Here is an 18,378-nt window from a genome sequence, read left to right on the forward strand (position 1 = left end):
ATCACAGAAATGCCACAGGTGTGTCTCAAGAGAAGACCCTGCCTTATTGATGCTTGTATGGAAGATCTAATTGTAGTCCTAATAACTGAGTATACAGAACCGTTTGTATTTTTAGGCTTTGTTTCTACATACTGCATATCTGATTGATTCTCCTGATGTTCTTGCCTTCGCGTACTGCCTGCCTTCAAGTCTCCTCTTTCCCTTCCTTGTTCGGCAGTTTTGTTTAGCTGCCATAGTTGAGCTCGGGATGGCTAGAGAGGACTAGTTGAGGAGTGAGGAGAAGCAGGCACAGCCAGGGCCTTCAGGTAAATGAGCATTTCACAGACTCTGACTCACAGCATGGCTGCTATGCTAAAGAGCCTGTTCCAAGGGAATGGTCCAGTTTGTAATTCATTTCCACGCGTTTCCTCTCATGGCACCACGGGCATGCATATTACGGTAAAACCTGATTGACGCTTTTGATAACCTTTATAAAAGAGAAGTGCTGTCTCTGGTGTGGCAAACTCTTCAATTTACCTATCTAACTTTAAGGAATAATTCGTTTTTATCAATTTTGAATCAAAATTAATGCTTTGAAGTCTAACAAGGACTATTTTAAAAGAAAGTGTGTTTTAGTGATAGAATGATATTTATTCATTATAATTATTGTTTAGTATAAAAATTAAAACCTTAATAAATAATTATAATGCATAGACTAAGGAAATGTTACTAAATTCTCTCTAAATTTCCATAAAGTATTATTTTCCCATACAACTGACCTTTGCCTTTTGAAATGTATACTTTAAATATTAAAATGTAATTAGGAAGAGAATTTAAATTTATGTAGAGCAGTGTTTTTCATTCTTCCTAATGTTACGATCCTTTAATACAGTTCCTCACATTGTGGTGATCCCACTCGTAAAATTATTTCCATTGCTACTTTGTAACTGTAATTTTGATATTGTTATGAATTGTAATATAAATATCGGATAGGCAGGATATCCGATACATTTTTCCCTAAGGGGGGGTCACAACCCACAGGTTGAGAACCACTGGTGTAAAGAGATCTGTGGTGCTTACTAGTAGCAGAAACCGTCTCAAATCCCTTTCCAGTTGAAATGGGTCCTGAACTGAGCCTGGTGACACAGACCTGTAATCTCAGCCTCAGGGATGAAGAGCTAGGAGGTGGATTTAGATTTCAAGGCCAGTCTCTGGTACCCAGATCAAGGTCAGCCAGAGCTATGAGAGACCTTGTCTCAAGGCCAACAACCAAACAAGACAAAAAGAAAGCAGAAAGAATTGACATGAATCCTAAATACCAAACTTGATATTTATATTTCTAAATGCTAAGACTCTTTTTAAGGTTTTTAAAAATATAAATATAAAAGAAGCCATAAAAGATATTTTAGGTAGCTGAATTTGTTCAAAGATGTATTGGTTATGAGTCATTAATATCCTCAGTGAGCAATATCTTTTATTTAGTATTTTTCCATTCCAGATTAAACACTTGAAAATAGGTTGATTTGAAATAGCATGTTGGCAAGATGTAGTATGATGGCTCTTGTGGGCCCAGGTGACTCAGGAGATCAGTGAAGGAGGCTCATTTGAGCCTAGGCATTCAGGGTCAGGCTAGGTAGCATGACCATCAGATGTTCCTCAGAAAACAAAACCACATTCATATAGTTATATCTCATATGAATATAGTGTGAGTGCTAGTAAGAATGTATTTAAGATGAGAGGTAGTATAAGCAGCCTTTTATTTGGAGGCTTTAAATGCATTGTAATTGTTCACATAAGGAACTGTTTCTACATTTGTACTGACTGCTGAAAATTGTGAGTGATACGAACAATATATTCTACATGTATTTTTCTCTGATTAGCTTTAAAATGAAGCCTTTTTTGTTTTTATTTTGAAACAGGGTCTCATTATGTAACCCCTGCTGATCTGAAACTTACAGTATAGATTGGGCTGGCCATGAACTCCCACAAATCCACTTGCCTTTGCCTTCTAAGTGCTGGGATTAAATGGAGTCTTAATATGACTCTTTAAACATACTTCAGTAGCTCATTAAATTAAATTTGAACTGTGTAAGACACACAGAAAGCAGACTCTTTTCCAGGCGTTTTCCACCTTATGAAAAAATTTAAGGCTATTAAAATGTAATTTTACTAGTATTGTTTTAGAAAACCTAATTTTTTAATGGAAATTTTATCCTATTACAAACACAAATATTTGTGTCTTAAAAAATAAAATATAAATGGGGCAAGAGTGATGGCTTAGAGGTCGAGCGTGTACTGCTCTTGCAGGAGACACAAGTTCTGTTCCAAGCACTCACATCATGCCCCTGAAACTAGAGAGCCTCTGGCCTCTGAGGGCAGTCACACTTGTGACATGCACTCATGAACACACGATTAACGTCAAATCTAAAAACAGTTAAATAAATTATGCATACAAAGCCTGATTTGCCAAGAGTACTTCCTTTGTCTGGGTTTTGGCTTTGTGCTAATGAATATTCCTTTCTGTTTTCTCAGCTGTTGCTGTTTTCTTTTTGCTTCCACTGTTCTGACTTTATCCCCCATCTTGGGAGGAAGCAAAATAGCACATTTGTCTATGGATTAAAATCGAGTGGATTTATAACCATTTGCTTTCTTTCTAAAGAGGTTCTTGACTTGCTTTCCAGTTGTTGGAGGTACAGACTGATGTTGGCTTCTGTCAACTAGCTTTGTGCATGGGACTGTATTCTTCAGTCCCATGACATATTCACTTTATTCTGATATCAAGTAGCTCTGTAGTAAGAGAAGGAACTTGGATGTCTGGGCTTTGTCATCATTGGCCCCATGCTCTCAGACATATTGTTTCTCTCCCTAGATCTTAATACCTGTATAATAAGACCAATAATCTACTCTTAATTAGGTTCATTGTATTGTGTTCTTCATTTGGATTAAATATAACAATACTCAGGAAAAGCTTTCTTTGAGCAGTGCCTCACTCACAGGAAAGCATTCAGCAAAGTCTACACATTACTATTAATTACAGTTATGCTCAACACACTATGCTAATTTAAGAATTAGCATTTTAATTTGTATTTCCCAAGTAGCATAATAAGCATTTCAGCATAAAATTACTTTGTAGAATAGCAAAACAAACATGGTTTAAGTACACCGAACCAGGGCAAATTATAATCAGTGTTCCAAAACTAGGAAAGCGTGATAACTGTATTCATTGTGAAAAATTTTGAATGAAAATGGTTTGAGTTTTAAACGTACTTGAAATGTATAACATTTTAAAATAGGGAAGGGAATTTCTGAGGCTAGATTAGGACAGTTGTTTGGCCGTGGTGCATGGACCCATCCTGTTGTAGAATGGAGCTCGTTTTAAACATCTCAGGCTTCCTAGCATGCGATGCGATGGTGCCTTGTGTCACACACTCAGACACTGCACTGCGGCTTTCACACTGTGCATCCCCAGTACCTTCACAGACTCTCACTCATCGCTTGCATAGTTGCCTTATTCATCCCATTTGTTAACGTGTCATAGTTTTCAGCCATCATTATACAAGTCTCTGTTAACCATGTAAGTTATTGTCCTTGACATTTCATTAGCCATTTTGCATGATGCTGCCTGTTTCAGAGTTTGTGTGCAGGGAGGTTGTTATAATATGTTGCTTATGATTGTGCATGTTACTTTAGTCTAATATTGAAAACTTAATATTAATTCGTCTCCACTATATAGTTTGACTTTCTGAAATAATCGTATTTTCTTTCTTTCCTAGACACAATTAAATTTGCTTCTGGATAAACTTCGAAGTACTGTGAGTACACTTCTGGCCCAGTATACCTGACAGACCTTTTGTGAAGCAGGAATTATGAAAGACTTGCTTACCCTGCCTTGGCAGAGCTTGGCAGTAGACTTCCCTGAGTCTGTTTGTCCTTTCTGAACAGCATTTGTCTGTAGTTGGAACAGGGGCAACTCTCTGCCCAGTGGCAGCTTGCCACATTGAGGCCAACTCTAGGTGTAGATTCTTGATGCTCATTATCTTCTTTGAAATGGAATGGGGTGCTGCCAGGAGCTGACATGCTTTAATGACAGAAAGGCCTGAAATTAATAAAAAAGTCTTTAAATGCCAAAAGAGAGAAAGGAAACAGTTTTTAAAAATGATCTTTTGAAACTATTATTAGTGGTTATCCAAATAAACTTGATAACCCTGGAATAATTGGGAGGTATATTCTAAACCACGTTCTCTTTCAAAGAGAAGCCAGTGTTTAGAGGACTAGAATTATTCTCAGTGCTAGCTGTTTACTGGGTAAGCATGAGGTTCAGGATTTCAGTCCCAGTGCAACCCACCACCCCTCAACTATGCACACAGATACCCAGCCATACAACAGGCAGCTGTTTGTAAAAAAAATTTTTAATAAAAAAATTTTTATTAGATCTATTTCTTTACTTACATTTCAAATGTTATTCCCCTTCCCTGTTTCCTGTCCATAAGCCCCCATTTCCTCCCCTCCCCCTCCCCCATATGATTATTTCACCCTATACATCCCCCTTACTGCTCCCCATATTCCCTTGTACTGGGGATCCAACCTTGGCAGGACCAAGGGCTTCCCTTTCCACTGGTGCCCCAACAAGGCTATTTTCTGCTACATATGCAGTTGGAACCCAGGGTCAGTCCATGTACAGTCTTTTGGTAGTGGTTTAGTCCCTGGAAGCTCTGGTTGGTTGGCATTGTTGTTCTTATGGGGTTGCAAGCTCCTTCAACTCATTCAGTACTTCCTCTAATTCCCCCCAAGGGGGTCCTGTTCTTAGTCTGGTGGTTTGCTGCTAGCATTGACCTAACAGGCAGCTTTTAAGATGGTAAAAATGTTATTATTAGTTTTTTCTTTCTTTAAAGAAAGGTCAAGTATGTTGTCAAATGAAATTACTTGGAAGTGTTTGCTGTTAATGAAGATTTCACAGAAATGAAAATAATCCGTGATTATGAAAAAAGCAAACATTATATTTTAATGTTAATACCAAAACATGTAATTACTATAGTAACATTCTTCAGACACGACAGTGCTCTGCTACAGACAAAAGTGAACTTAGTATTTTTCTGTCTTTTATAAATGCCAAGCTTATTACAAGTTCATCTTTAAACTGCATTTTATTGATTCACTCTGGTATTTTTTTCTAGTTGTTTTTGGTGGGGTTGGCATTGAACACAGGATTTTGTAGAAGCTATGCAGTTACTCTACCACTAAGCTGTACATTTGGCCCTTGATTTTTTTTTTTTTAATGTTTTTGGACAGGGCCTCCTCATATAGCTCAGGCTGGCCTCAATCTTGCTATGGGAACTCAGGGTGTCCCTGAGCTTGCAGTCATCCTGTCTTCATCCCAGTGTTCTGGGGATTACAGGAGTGACTCACTGTACTCTAGGGTTTTGACTGGAAAACAAACCCCATGTAGAAAGAACTCCTAATCCCTGAGTAAGGTGGCGCACACCTGGCAACCCCAGCAGTTGAGAGTTTGGGGTAGGAGGATCATAAGTTTGGGGTTAGCCTGGCCTTGCATAGTGACAGCCTATATTTAAAAAGCAAAATGTAAACCACAGTGAATATGTGAGTTATAGAAAAATTGTGATTCCAAGGAAAGGCTTAGTTTTTATACAAACCACGGAGTTCAACTTGACCCTCCTCCTTTTGAAGAACCAGCCATTTTCAGCAGCCCATGCTGATATTATTTTGCTTACTGATGAAGCCATCTTCTGGAGCCATCCAGAAAACCATGAATGTTCTGAGTCTCTGAAATATTTGGCTCTTAAAAGCATCTTGTAGAAAATGATATTGTTTTCTTTGAGAATTCCATACATGTATACAATGTATTTGGTCACATTCACCCAGCACCCTTCCTCAGGAACCAGGCCTCTGTAAACTTCAAGTTTGAGGAGGAGGTTGTTTGATTTTCATTTCCCAAAGACTGCGCTGGTCTAAAATGATGAGGTGACTTGTGATTTGTAGAAACATGTTATCCAAGTGTCTGTGGTGAGCATCAGTACTAAAATACCTATTCAGAGTAGTAAGGTGGCCACTCTGAAGGGAAGCAGCCTGGATGCCTGCTGCTTTATCTTCAGAGCATCGATAGCAGTTTCATTGTGGTACAAGCTGTAGTCTCTCTGCTTTGTTCAGCAAAATATGATCACTACATGGAAGCCTTTACGTTTTTAAAAATATTGCTAAACAAGCAAAACTTTAAAAATGCATAGTGATGCAATTTGGGACCTGCTTATTTTTAAAGTCGAATGAAAATACTGATTTATGTGTGTGTTTTGTTTGCTTACATTTTGGCCTAAACTTTAAACAGCGTTATTTTTGAGCTCAGTGGTAGAATGTTTGCCTGTGTGTGTAAGGTCTAGCTCTGGAAAACAAAAGCCCAAACTCTTTTTGAGAAGGTAGAGTTAAATCTGCAGAGCGCTTTGTTGAAATGTGATGAAGTAGTTTGCAATGAAAGACTTTTCTTTCTATGACTTCTGACATTCAATACTAAAGTGTCATCCTGCTGATATTTATTCATAATACAGACATTAATTTCAAGGGTCAAATCATAGAAGCATGACAATAAAAATTTTAAGCTCCTTTATAATTATTTTGTGTCATTTACTAACAACATTAACGTGCTGTGAAAGTTGGTGGTATTCTAGATATAGAAACACCAAGATGCTATATGTACCATCTTAAAAAGTATTTCTTATTCCCCAGGGAGCCAGCTTCATCCGCTGCATCAAACCCAACTTAAAGATGACAAGTCACCACTTCGAAGGCGCTCAGATTCTGTCTCAACTTCAGTGTTCAGGTATCTCCACACTTTGACGGCCTCTCACAGTGTTTCTAGACAAACTCTCACCGTTGCCTTCTTCATCTTCAAGTTCAACAGGTTCTTATGTTTCCCTTAATTCTAAACAAAGCCCAGGAGGCAGATGACACGGATAACACTGACTGTAGTCTCTGTCAGGTACCATCACGGAAGTGCACTCTGTTAAGAACATGTTCCTGCCAAACCTGAATCTCTACACAGGCTGCTTCTCCAGCTGCAGTCCACAGTAGTCCTCATTTCCCATACAACTGGGCTAGGATGGGCTTGGTCCCCTTGCTTTTCCTACACTATTTGTGGGGGAAAAACTTAAAGCAGGGTGAAGCCCTTGGCTCTTTCATGAGTTTGGTTAATCTGGCCCATCCATCTCCAGCCGGCTGCTTTCAGTCACAGAACCCCAGGCATTGACACTGTGCTCATACATCAGCGCAGCCATAGCTGCGGCCTTGCTCTTTCTGCCCTCAGGTTTGTCCAGCTCAGGCCCTGCTACCTTTCAAACCCTGATGTCCTTTCCCTGACACCATATTCTGGTCCTCTCAGAGGCCAATTTACAGTGAGACTGAGGTCTCTTTAAATGAACTCTCTCCAAAGCCCTGTATGTGATTTTATAGTAAAGAGCCCTCCCAAGAAGGGACAAACTTCAGACCCTGACATCTAGATCTTCTAACTCTTCTTACTAAACTTTAGCTGTTAAGAATTTAATCCAGCATTTTCTCCTCTGCACAGGGTTGGTAGGCCAGCTAGGTTGGCACCATTTAAATTCACAGCCCCTGACCTTTCAAGGCTCTCAAACCTCTTTTGCCAGGTTTCCCTGCTCAGCATTTCTGTTTCTCTGCAGAGCCAGTCAGACCCCATCCCCCAGGCTCCCTTGCACTCTTCAGAACTCTGAGCCTCTGCCAGCAGATGGCCTCTTCTCTTACCAATGCCTTGGAGCTCCACCAGGATGCTGACAGGCACTCTCCTGTCTGCATCCCCTCCGGCCTGTCCCTGGTGTGGAGCCTTCCTGCCTCTCATGAGTCAGCAGTGCTGATTAAGACCTGGGCCAGTGCCCATGGGACTGGATGGAGAGCCTTGGTTTGCGCTGACACACTAGACTCTCAGCAGTCACCCACATGCCTTCCAGATCCTCTCGTCCTCCACTCTTCTCTTCAGTTCCTTTCCTGTTGCCACTTTGCTCCAGTCTTCTATCTCCTGCCCTCCATTACTTCTCTAACCCCTGGCTTTACCCAGTATGGTAATGAGGAGATCGCTGCTATGAGCTCTTAAGTATTTGAAATGTGGCCAGTGGGACTTCTGTAAAATTATGATTTTGAATTTTATTTAACATTAAAATATAAAACAGCTATGTGTGCCTAGTGCAGCTAAGGACCTGTGGCTAATGGCTGCTGTGGTAGATAGTGCAGCACATATTCTGTCTCTTTCCCAACCCTGTGACCTCCTACACGGCGAGTGGTGTTGCTTCCCAACCTAAGCTGAGCCTTCTCTCACTGTTATGCCCTCCCGGCACCTGCTCAGTATACATTGTAGGCAGGTGTAGCATTATCCCTTCACAGTTGAGCTCCGACCATGTCTTCTTACCATATGCAGCGGTTTAATGGTCCCTGTTGAGCATCAAGGAGAAGACCAGCATCCTGCTGCTATCTGTCCCTAGTCCCCATGTGTTCCTAGTCCTGCCTTTGCATGCTTCTGTCTGTGCTACAGCCACACTGCCTTGCACTCACTGCTCCACATCCCCTCCCACTGCAGGGTCTGTGTCCTCTCTGCTTCTTGTTGGGACATCTTTCCCATGTCAGCTAGGAACAGCTTCCTGTGAAAGCCAGCCTGCAGGGTCTGTGTCCACCATTCTGCTTCTTGTTGGGACATCTTTCCCATGTAAGCTAGGAACAGCTTCCTGTGAAAGCCAGCCTTGATCCTGGCTCTGACTCGGGCTCTGTCCATGGCACTGAGGTGTGGCACTTTGATTTCACAGCCACAGTTACAGATTTTATGTATATGTATATAAAGAATGACACTAATGTGTTGCCTGCTGTACTAAAGAGGTGCCTGCTAATGTAATTATTTAGTTTCCCTCCAGGAAATGCCTTTTGGTTCCATCAAAAGTTCCTGGTTTCTCTAGTTTATATTAGACTAATTCATCACTGAATAGAATGCAGTCTATCAGATACAAACATTTATTTTTGATTAATTTAAAACAAATACTGGAAAGTCACATAATGCATGCTTGAGGTATTTGCATAGAATGAGGGACTCTCTTGCTTAGTTAACTACATTTATTTGAAAATCTTTTGCATGTATATTACAGAGGAATCCAATTTCTAGCATGTTCTTAGTCAGAGATATACTCTGAAAAGCACAGTAGTTATGCTATATGCGTCTTTAAGGTGTTGTGTGACTTTGAACGTGACTGTTCCCTTTTAGGACTGGTTTAGCGTGACGTACTGATGTCTGCAATGAGCATCTAGCGCCTATTTGCCAAGCGTGCGCAGCTGCAGTCGCGCGTGTTTGCATCATGAGACTATGGTCTTACCTGTGTCACAGGATTCCTCCTTCATGCAGAGTCTATGTTAGCACAGCCAGCTAAATTGTAGTTTAACAGGTGACCCCATTTCATTGTCAAAAATTGTGACAATGCCAATCAAACCTTACCCTTTTTTTCCTATGAGCAGGCCTGAGAGCTAAAACTTTTTCTGGTCATTCATGAGTTCAAAGCCAGCCTGAACTGTATAGCTACAATCCAGGGCTATAGCTTAGTCCAGTGGTAAAAAACTTGTTTAAGCATGTGCAAGGCCCCGAGTTCAGTCCTTGATACTGCAAGGAAAACAGCAATGGTCTCTATATCTTGCTTTAATCAGTATACATTATGTGATATATATATATATATATATACACACACACACACATACATACATATACACATATATATGTATACACACATATATGCGTGTATGTATGTATGTATATGTATGTATATATGTGCTGGAGAGGTAAATTCCAGCTCTCTAATCAATGTATTACATAGGTATAATACAATTTAATGAGTAGGTTTTTAAGTTATTTCTGTTATTGTTTTTTTCTGTTGTAGGTAGTGACTTAGTGTATATCTGGTTATTTTCCACATGTCTTTGTCCATAAGTGAGAAATTGTAATTTAGAAATGATACAGAAGGTAAATCTTTTCAAGTTGCCATCCAGACCCTCTCACAGAGCACTCTGAGTTTGACTCTTTGTTTCCAGTCAAACAGACTAGTGTTCAATCTGTACGCAGGGTTGGTTTCCTAAGATTATTTTAAACTTAAGAATTTATGCATTAAAAATTGTAGTCTTTTTTATAAATTTTAATTTGACCAACTGGAATTCATTTTGGCATAAGGAATAAAGTAAGGATATATTATTATTATTGGTTTTGTTTTCTACATATGCTACTCATATTTTCATATTTTAACACTTCTAATTTCTTTAATATTGACTTAATAGCTGCATCTTTATAGTTAAAAATCGGTTGCTTTTTTAGCTGAATAAGCTGTCATGGTAATGTAGTTATTACTGTGAGCGATGACCATTCATTACAGCAGCTTTTGCTTGGATTTTGGTCTTGTGGTGTTAGAAATTGACACCAGTGCCCCCTGAGCATGAGCATGTGCCCTCCACTGGGTCATGCCCCCGACTCCCAGCACAGGTTTATATTGAATATTCTTCCCATTGCCTGTTGACCTGTGTGCTCCTATGTGTCAACACCAAGTCTGAGTGCGGAAGCTGTTGGGCCTTTTCTCTCTGTGATATTTAAGACGCAGATCCTATATGACCTTTCCATTTCGAATTTATTTTTTTCTGCCTTAAAGACAATCATTTTAAGATTTCAGCCTAGTTTGCTTCCTGTCGCTGTGGTTAAGACCATGACCAAAATCAACTTGAAGAAGGAAAGAGTTTACCTCACCATACGACTCCTGGGTCACAGTCCATCACTGAGAGAAGTCAGGGCTGGAACTCAAGGTGGGAACTTGGAGGCAGGAACTGAAGCACAGACTGGAGGAGCACACTGTTTACTGACTTGCAAACAAGCCTTACACAACCCTTACCCCAAGACCACTTATCCAGGGGCAGCACCAAATACTATGGGCTGGGCCCTCCCAGATCAATCATTAATCAAGAAGATGCCCCATAGATTTGCCTACGGGCCAATAGAGGCATTTTTCTCAATTGGTGTTCTCCCTTCCCAGATGACTTCAGTTTGTGTCAAGGTGACTAACCCAGACAGGTACTTTCTACTAAAATGACTATCTTGTGAATATCAGGACAAAGTAAGGGAGGATGAGAGAGGCAGGCCTTCCTCTTTTGTAACTTGTGTTGCCTGCCTGTTAATGCTGACCAGAAAAGTTCATGTTGACTTGAGGCTCAGATTGACTGTTTATTAGAGTTAAATTAATAGTTTGCATCTATCCTGCAGTTTCAGCTTCTCAACCAATGATTAGTATTCTTTGAAAACTTAGTAAAAGAAGTCTTTGAAGCTGCGGTTAGAACCTAGGGCCTTAGGCATGCAAGACTGGTGCACTACTTGGGAGCAGCAGTGTGTGTGTGTGTGTGTGTGTGTGTGTGTGTGTGTGTGTGTGTGTGTGCGTGTGTGTGTGTATGTGTGTGTGTGTGTGATGTATATATGTGGTGTGTGTGGTATGTGTGGTGTGGATATCTATGTGTGTGTGTGGTGTAGTATGTGTGTCTATGTGGTGTGTGTGTGTATGTGTAAGTTGCACATAATATTTAAATAATAAATTCTCTTTTGCTTCTTATTAGTTCTTGGGAAAATATAGAAATGGAGACTTTTTCAGAAGTTGTATTCTAAAATTAACCTCAGGATTAAAGTGGTCAAAGGCAGGATTTGCTTTATGACTTTTGTGGAATTTAGAAAGATACATGTCACATTGGAGCCTTCTGGATGGGCTGCCGCTGGGAAATGCTCAGTGGTGCTGACTTCATTGGCTTTCCCTGTGTCTGCTTTACATGCTAAACAAGCTGGACACACTGACTGGAGGTGTGATTCCCTGGGTCGTCCTCACTCTGATATACTCTCACTATAAGCTCTTTTCATAAACTTTAGCTTGTAAAATTGATGGGTTACTCACATGTCACCCTGAATTTACATACTGTGACTGGAAATTATTTGTGCTTATGACTCTAGGTATGGTGTCTGTGCTGGACCTCATGCAAGGGGGTTTCCCTTCAAGAGCCTCATTTCATGAACTCTATAACATGTACAAGAAGTACATGCCAGAAAAACTCGCACGATTGGATCCACGGCTATTTTGTAAGGTATAAATGCCACTTCAATAGAAATTTCTCACCAACAAATCTTTTCTGTTAAACTCAACTTTTAAAACTTGTTTTTCAGGCTCTTTTTAAAGCTTTGGGATTAAATGAAGTTGACTACAAGTTTGGGCTGACAAAAGTATTTTTCAGACCTGGCAAGGTAAATATATATGACAGTTGGGCTTCATATGTATTTCCTTAGTTATTGGCGATTTATATCACTACAGCATTATATGAAACAGCATGAGATTATGTTTCTGTTCACACAGGTTTCCTGTTCGGGGTTGTTTCGTATGAGTTTAAATTATAGTTTTACTCAGTATTGGAATCAGAGGATTGTTAATTTTTTTCTTAAATAAGGACTAACCAAAACTTTCTAACATTTTAAATAAGTTGAAACTATTTCTATAATATTTTAATAATGTGCCAGTTAGATAGCTCAGCATGTAACCCAAGCTGTCACAGAATTCTCCATCTGAGTTGGCCCAGACTCCTCAATGCTGTAAGCATGTGCCAGCTCGCTTGGTGAGTTTCATAGCATGTTGGAGTTTTCCTTGTGAGAAAGTTTCACTGGAGTATGATAGATACATAAAGCATATGAAACTCGATTGGATTTGTACTGACTATTGACAAGTTTCACAGTAAGGGAATGTGTAAACACTGCATGCGTTAGGTTGTTTTTTAAGCTGACATAGTACTGCAGTTGTGATACTCACTGACTGCAGAGCACGTCAGAGCTAACTGTATTCAGTACACAAACACCTAGGGCTGTCCACAAATGTTAAGAATACCACGTCCATGTTCCTAACACTTGAGACACTGACTTACTGATTACATAGTTACAATTGTAAAGATAGTTGTTATTGCAGCTCACTAGTTCCACTGGTCAACTCTCTCTAGTGTCTCAAGAACAAAGTAGTTATAATAAATCTAATTTCACATTTTTTAGCACAGGATGAAAATATGCAATTTTATTGCTAGTCTGTGGTGTCTTTGGCACAGAACTTGTACCATTTCCTGTGAAAAATGAAGAGAAAAAAATATAGGTGTTCATGGCTGGCTTCACATTACTTGGTGTTATTTATCATAAATTCAACATCTCTCTTGTGTCAGAGCTATAGTAACTAATTAATGGATAGAGAAAGAACCTGGATTATTTACCTCCAGAAAGATGCAGAAGGTTGTTGAAAGCTTAAAGCAAGCAGATTCAGAGATTCATAGTCTTGTTATGCTACTCTTATGATTTTTATGATTAAACACTTGTTTTGTTAATTGGCATATGACACCTTTAACACTGCAATGTGATATTTGGTGAAGAATGGAAATAATTCTGGAATTTTGTGGTAAATAGAAAAAGTATTGTATTTGCGTGGTCTGTCTCCTAGCAGTAATTTCCTATTTTTTTGTCTAAAATTAGAGTTGGGAGAGACAGGACTTTTGGTGGCTCCCCTGCTTTCGATGACCTTTACTTGTTGAGCAATGTGGATGTCTGAGAATGTGGTTGAACTGGTTCAGACGTGTTGGCCCCATTTAACATTTTCCCTCAAATATTTCTGCCAAATTTTCCATAATCAGTCATTTAAGAGTTTTTCTTATACTTATTTTTGCTGCTACTTAGGGATAAATAAGTATTCCTTCCTACCTTCCAATAAATTGATGAAGGAAAGGCAGAAGGAAAGGGCCATGACATGTGGCCAAATGTGTTCTGTATACCCTGCTAAGATATCCTTGGAGTTGAATTTTAATCATTTTCAGGAAGTTATATTTGGAATTTGAAATCCATGTAGTTATTTCCTCTCTACTTGAGCACATTTACCCTTTAATGCTGATGCTAAGTTATCTTACTCTTAGTTTGCAGAATTTGATCAGATTATGAAGTCTGATCCTGATCACTTAGCAGAATTGGTGAAGAGAGTCAATTTGTGGCTAGTCTGTAGTCGCTGGAAGAAAGTTCAGTGGTGTTCGCTGTCAGTCATCAAACGTAAGTATTTCCCTCTGGCATAGTAGCTCATTCTTTAATCCTAGTGCTGGGGTAGAAGAATCAAGAGTTCAATGTCTTGGGGTTGTAGAGATGGCTTCAGTGGTGAACAGCATGGGTTATTTTTTCAGAGGACCTGGGTTTGATTCCCAGCACCCACACAGCAACTCACACCTGTGTGTAACTCAGGTCTAGGGAATTCAGTTCTCTCTTCTGGCTTCTGCAGGCATTGCATGTATCAGGTGCTCAGGCAGGCAAAATACATACATACATACATACATACATACATACATACATACATACATACATGCACATTAAAGAAAAATAAAGAAGAAAAAGTTCAAGGCCTTCCTTGAATCAAGACTTTGTCTCAGTAACAACAACAACAACACCACCACCACCACCACCACCAACAACAACACCTTCTCACCAAACTATGCTTTATTTCACACCAAGATTTGTTATTTTGGAAGTGAGATGGTTTGAGGGATGTCATGGGACTGTCTGGGTGCTAATGGGTACCTTTGGTTCCTGCTGTGTCTGATGGAATGGTCCCTCAATACCTAACCCAACATGTATAGACTCATTTTATTTTCTGAAGATCTCATGACATTCACTATCTGAGATATGTTCTAGGGTTATGAATTCCACCATGTCCTAAGAAAACAGAATTTATTCTCTTCCTCCAACTCTCGTTCTCTCCTTGATGCCCCGCACCTCACCATTTTCTCAGAACTGAAACAATTCTCTCTCTGCCAAAATGGTATCTACCTTAGATGATCTGTTCTGTCTCTATGTCTGTTCCTGTCTCTGACTCCTCTCACCCCCAATCTATTTAGTTTGAAGTGCTGTGTATTGAACTCTGGGTCTTCCACATGCTAAGCAAGCTGCACCCGGTTGGATTTTTGTCTCTCAATAGTTATGGGATGATGTGGATTTCACCTTCTGAGAGTATAAACCTTTATTCTCATTGGCAGTACCTTAGTGGGGCCTCTTTTGTCACTTACATTATAACTGTATTAGTTTCCAAAGTCATTTGCCAGCTTCCCGCCCTGCTTATATTTTCTAAAGCAAAGGCTTTTCTAGTTTTCCTTCAATGGCTGGCAGAGTTTGAACTCTCAGACTGTCTTTCTAGACCGTGGTGGGGCTTCAGCTTGTCTTTGCAGCCTCTCCTGCTCCCCGCCTCATGGACTCTGGGCTCCAGTACACTGGAGTGAGCTGAGTTTGAATGTATTTCTGCCACATTGTAGCAGCTGATTATATCTGGTCTAGAACATGAGTGCGTGCAAAAATATTTTGGATAACTTGAAGGTCTGTGGTGGAAGCTTAATGGTTGGGAGCTGTGTGGAAATCAGCTCATTCAGACCACCTGAAATAGCTTTGTGCATGAGGGAGGATTCAGAAGGTAAATCTTTACTAATAGAAGAGAAAACCGGGTCTGGCACAAAGGAACTAGGCACATTATTATTGAGATCTTTTGTTAGGCAATAGTGCATATTTATAAAAATACTATGATAAAAAAGACAAGAGAGCCTCATCCCGCATCATTTTCCAAGTAAAATATAAGTGGTTTTTGACCAAGCCAGTCTAGTCAGTCAATGAGTTCTTCAGAGAGAGAGTGAGAATTAAAAAGAAAAAGACAATTAGACAACAGTGTAGCATGATCCCAGCTGGTTCCTAGGCTAAAGCAGGCATGTTTTTTTTTTCCTGTCTGCTTTTATATCATTCTAGGTACATGCAAAGAATAGGGTCAGTGCTAACTCATAAAGTAGTTAAGGAACAAACAAAGCATAGAGAGGGTAGGTAAGGAACAAAGCACAGAAGGTCCCATGATTACTGTATTCAGGGTCTTAAAGGACCCACCAAGATACAAAGAACACGTTCCTCCGCTGTACTCATCTTGAGCCCACTTCCCTGTCCTAGCCCAAAGTCAGATTCCTGCCTGAGTCTACTTCCCTGTCCTGGCCCAATGTCAAATTCCTGCTAAGATTCTAGAAGCTGCCCCAAAAGCTGTCCACAGTTTTTCATGGGTTGGTGCTTTCGACTTTATATATATAGTGCATGTTAGAGGAAAGTATATGTTAATATTCTATATATAGTGCATGTTAGAGGAAAGTATATGTTAATATTCTATTTGTGCCACACCTCCCACTTGTAGACTGTGTTGGAACAACACACCATGCTCATTTACCAAACAGTTTCTCTGCAGAATGTTAATTGGGAAGCTCTGAAAAAACAAAATGATAAAACAGCAACTAAGGTCCAGTCATAGCAGGACATTCTAGGCTACCTGAAGTTGAAAAATCCCTTTACTGTAGGACTCTTAGAGACGGCTCCCATAATATTCACTGTGAATTTACAGAAGGAAGTAAACTGTGTTTCATAAATTCATTTGGCAGGCTAATTTTTTAAAAAGACATAGCATTTAATATAGTTGCTCTCAACCTGGGGGGTGGAATGACCCTTTCACAGTGGTTGCCTAACAGATATTTACATTGCAATTCAGGACTAGCAAAATTACAGTTATGAGGTAGCAACAAAAATAATTATGCGGTCTCAGGTCACCACAACATGAGAAGCTGTAGTAAAGGGTGGCAGCATTGGAAGGTTGAGGGCCACTGGAACATTTAGTAGAAATGGGGCCAGGACGGCTTGGTAAGAGCAGTGTTGCATATTGCAGAATACATCTGAAATGCAAAGATAGCCACATCAATCATTTTTACTTTTAAGAAGTTAAAGAAATGTTAGATTTCCCAATTCTGATAGCTGGAATAACATATTCATCACGATCTTATGAGAATTGCTTTATGGAAATGAATGGCTTTTAATTAATGCCCTATTTAAACCACTTTTTCTATCATATTATTTTACCCTTATACATAGTGAAAAACAAAATAAAATACCGAGCTGAAGCATGCATTAAAATGCAGAAGACCATCCGGATGTGGCTTTGCAAAAGGAGACACAAACCACGGTAAGAGGAAGTGTCTAAATATCCATCCAGCACTACAGTAGAAGCTGGCAGTGACGTCACGGTGAAGAGTGGATATGTCCAATGTTTTTCGCAAATGGCCTGTTTGTGCCTGTGTATTCAGAACCAGCGCCTCCATTTCTTAGCTTTCATTTCTTGCCAAACTGAGTGGATGGCAAAGATATAAAGTCTAAAAGGTTTGAGTGAATGGCTGAGAGAGACCTGCTGTTCTCCTTACTTTATAATTTGCGTTTCTCAGTGATACCGAGTTAGACGCTGCCTGTGAAGATATTTAATAGCCTGATCATAAAATCAAGATTGCTTATAAAGTCATCATGTTTTATATAGGTATCGTTTCACTATATATAGGATATTCCAACTTATTTAAACTTTGTATTATCAAGTTACTTTTTAAGCTTTGGAAGCTTGAATAGGTATCGACACCACACCTTTTCAAGGAGACGTGGGATCATTTGAGTTTTATAATTTGAATCCTGTTTTTCATTGCAAATGTAGCTGGCGTCCATCTTATTGGCAGTCGTCAATGCTATTCTTACTTCTGTATTTGTTTCTTATTATACTTAATGAGAGACCTGAACAGAATAGTAACCTATACCGAAGTCAGAAGTAGCCTGCCCTGTCCAGGCAGTGTTTGCTTTCTGTCGATGAGAATCTTGGCTAGGACATTGGCTTGTGAGGTAAGTGTCTGATGGAGTCCTACCGTTGCAGCATCGACGGCCTGGTTAAGGTGGGCACACTGAAGAAGCGACTCGATAAGTTCAATGAAGTCGTGAGTGCGCTGAAAGACGGAAAGCCGGAGGTGAACAGACAGATCAAAGATCTTGAAATTTCTATCGATGCTCTGATGGCCAAAATTAAGGTGGGTAATTTGAATCTAGCTTACTAGAACTTTTTATATAATTTGTTGTTTTTTGTTATCTAGGTTGAAATTGTATAGGAAAATATCCTTATTCAAAATTTAAAACATTACCAAGTGGATACTCACATTAATCTTTTCTGAATATTTGAAAAAAATCATATAAACAGATAAATAAAAATGTGACTTTTATCTGTCCTTGGGCAAAATATTACCCTCCAGAAAATAAGTAAAATACTGAATGTTGGTAAACTTTTGCAATCATGATTCAGAGAGGGTTAATGCAGGTGAACTATGGTTATTTTTCTTTCTGGTGGTTCTGGGGATTGCATGCAGTGTACTGAGTATGCCCAGCGAATGCCTTTCTGCTGAACTACCTCCTTAGCCCCCCAGAAATGAAACTGCTAAGTTATAAAAGTCATGTGT

The 18,378-nt window shown here is 39.6% G+C and overlaps 1 protein-coding gene across 5 annotated transcripts in view; it reads left to right on the forward strand.

Annotated features, from left to right (window-relative positions):
• Myo6 (myosin VI) overlaps window positions 1–18,378 on the forward strand; it is a 152,178-nt gene that overhangs the window by 107,251 nt on the left and 26,549 nt on the right. For 4 of the 5 annotated variants that reach the window (XM_087562213.1, XM_087562214.1, XM_087562215.1 and 1 more), the window contains 7 exon segments: window positions 3,753–3,791; window positions 6,715–6,808; window positions 11,999–12,129; window positions 12,209–12,286; window positions 13,978–14,107; window positions 16,988–17,078; window positions 17,805–17,955. In XM_087562213.1, the coding sequence (XP_087418339.1) occupies window positions 3,753–3,791; window positions 6,715–6,808; window positions 11,999–12,129; window positions 12,209–12,286; window positions 13,978–14,107; window positions 16,988–17,078; window positions 17,805–17,955 (714 nt within the window). 5 annotated transcript variants of the gene reach the window in all.

The sequence above is a fragment of the Rattus norvegicus genome, chromosome 8 (assembly GCF_021556685.1).
Source record: "Rattus norvegicus strain SHRSP/BbbUtx chromosome 8, alternate assembly SHRSP_T2T, whole genome shotgun sequence".
In the NCBI taxonomy this organism is placed as follows: domain Eukaryota; kingdom Metazoa; phylum Chordata; class Mammalia; order Rodentia; family Muridae; genus Rattus; species Rattus norvegicus.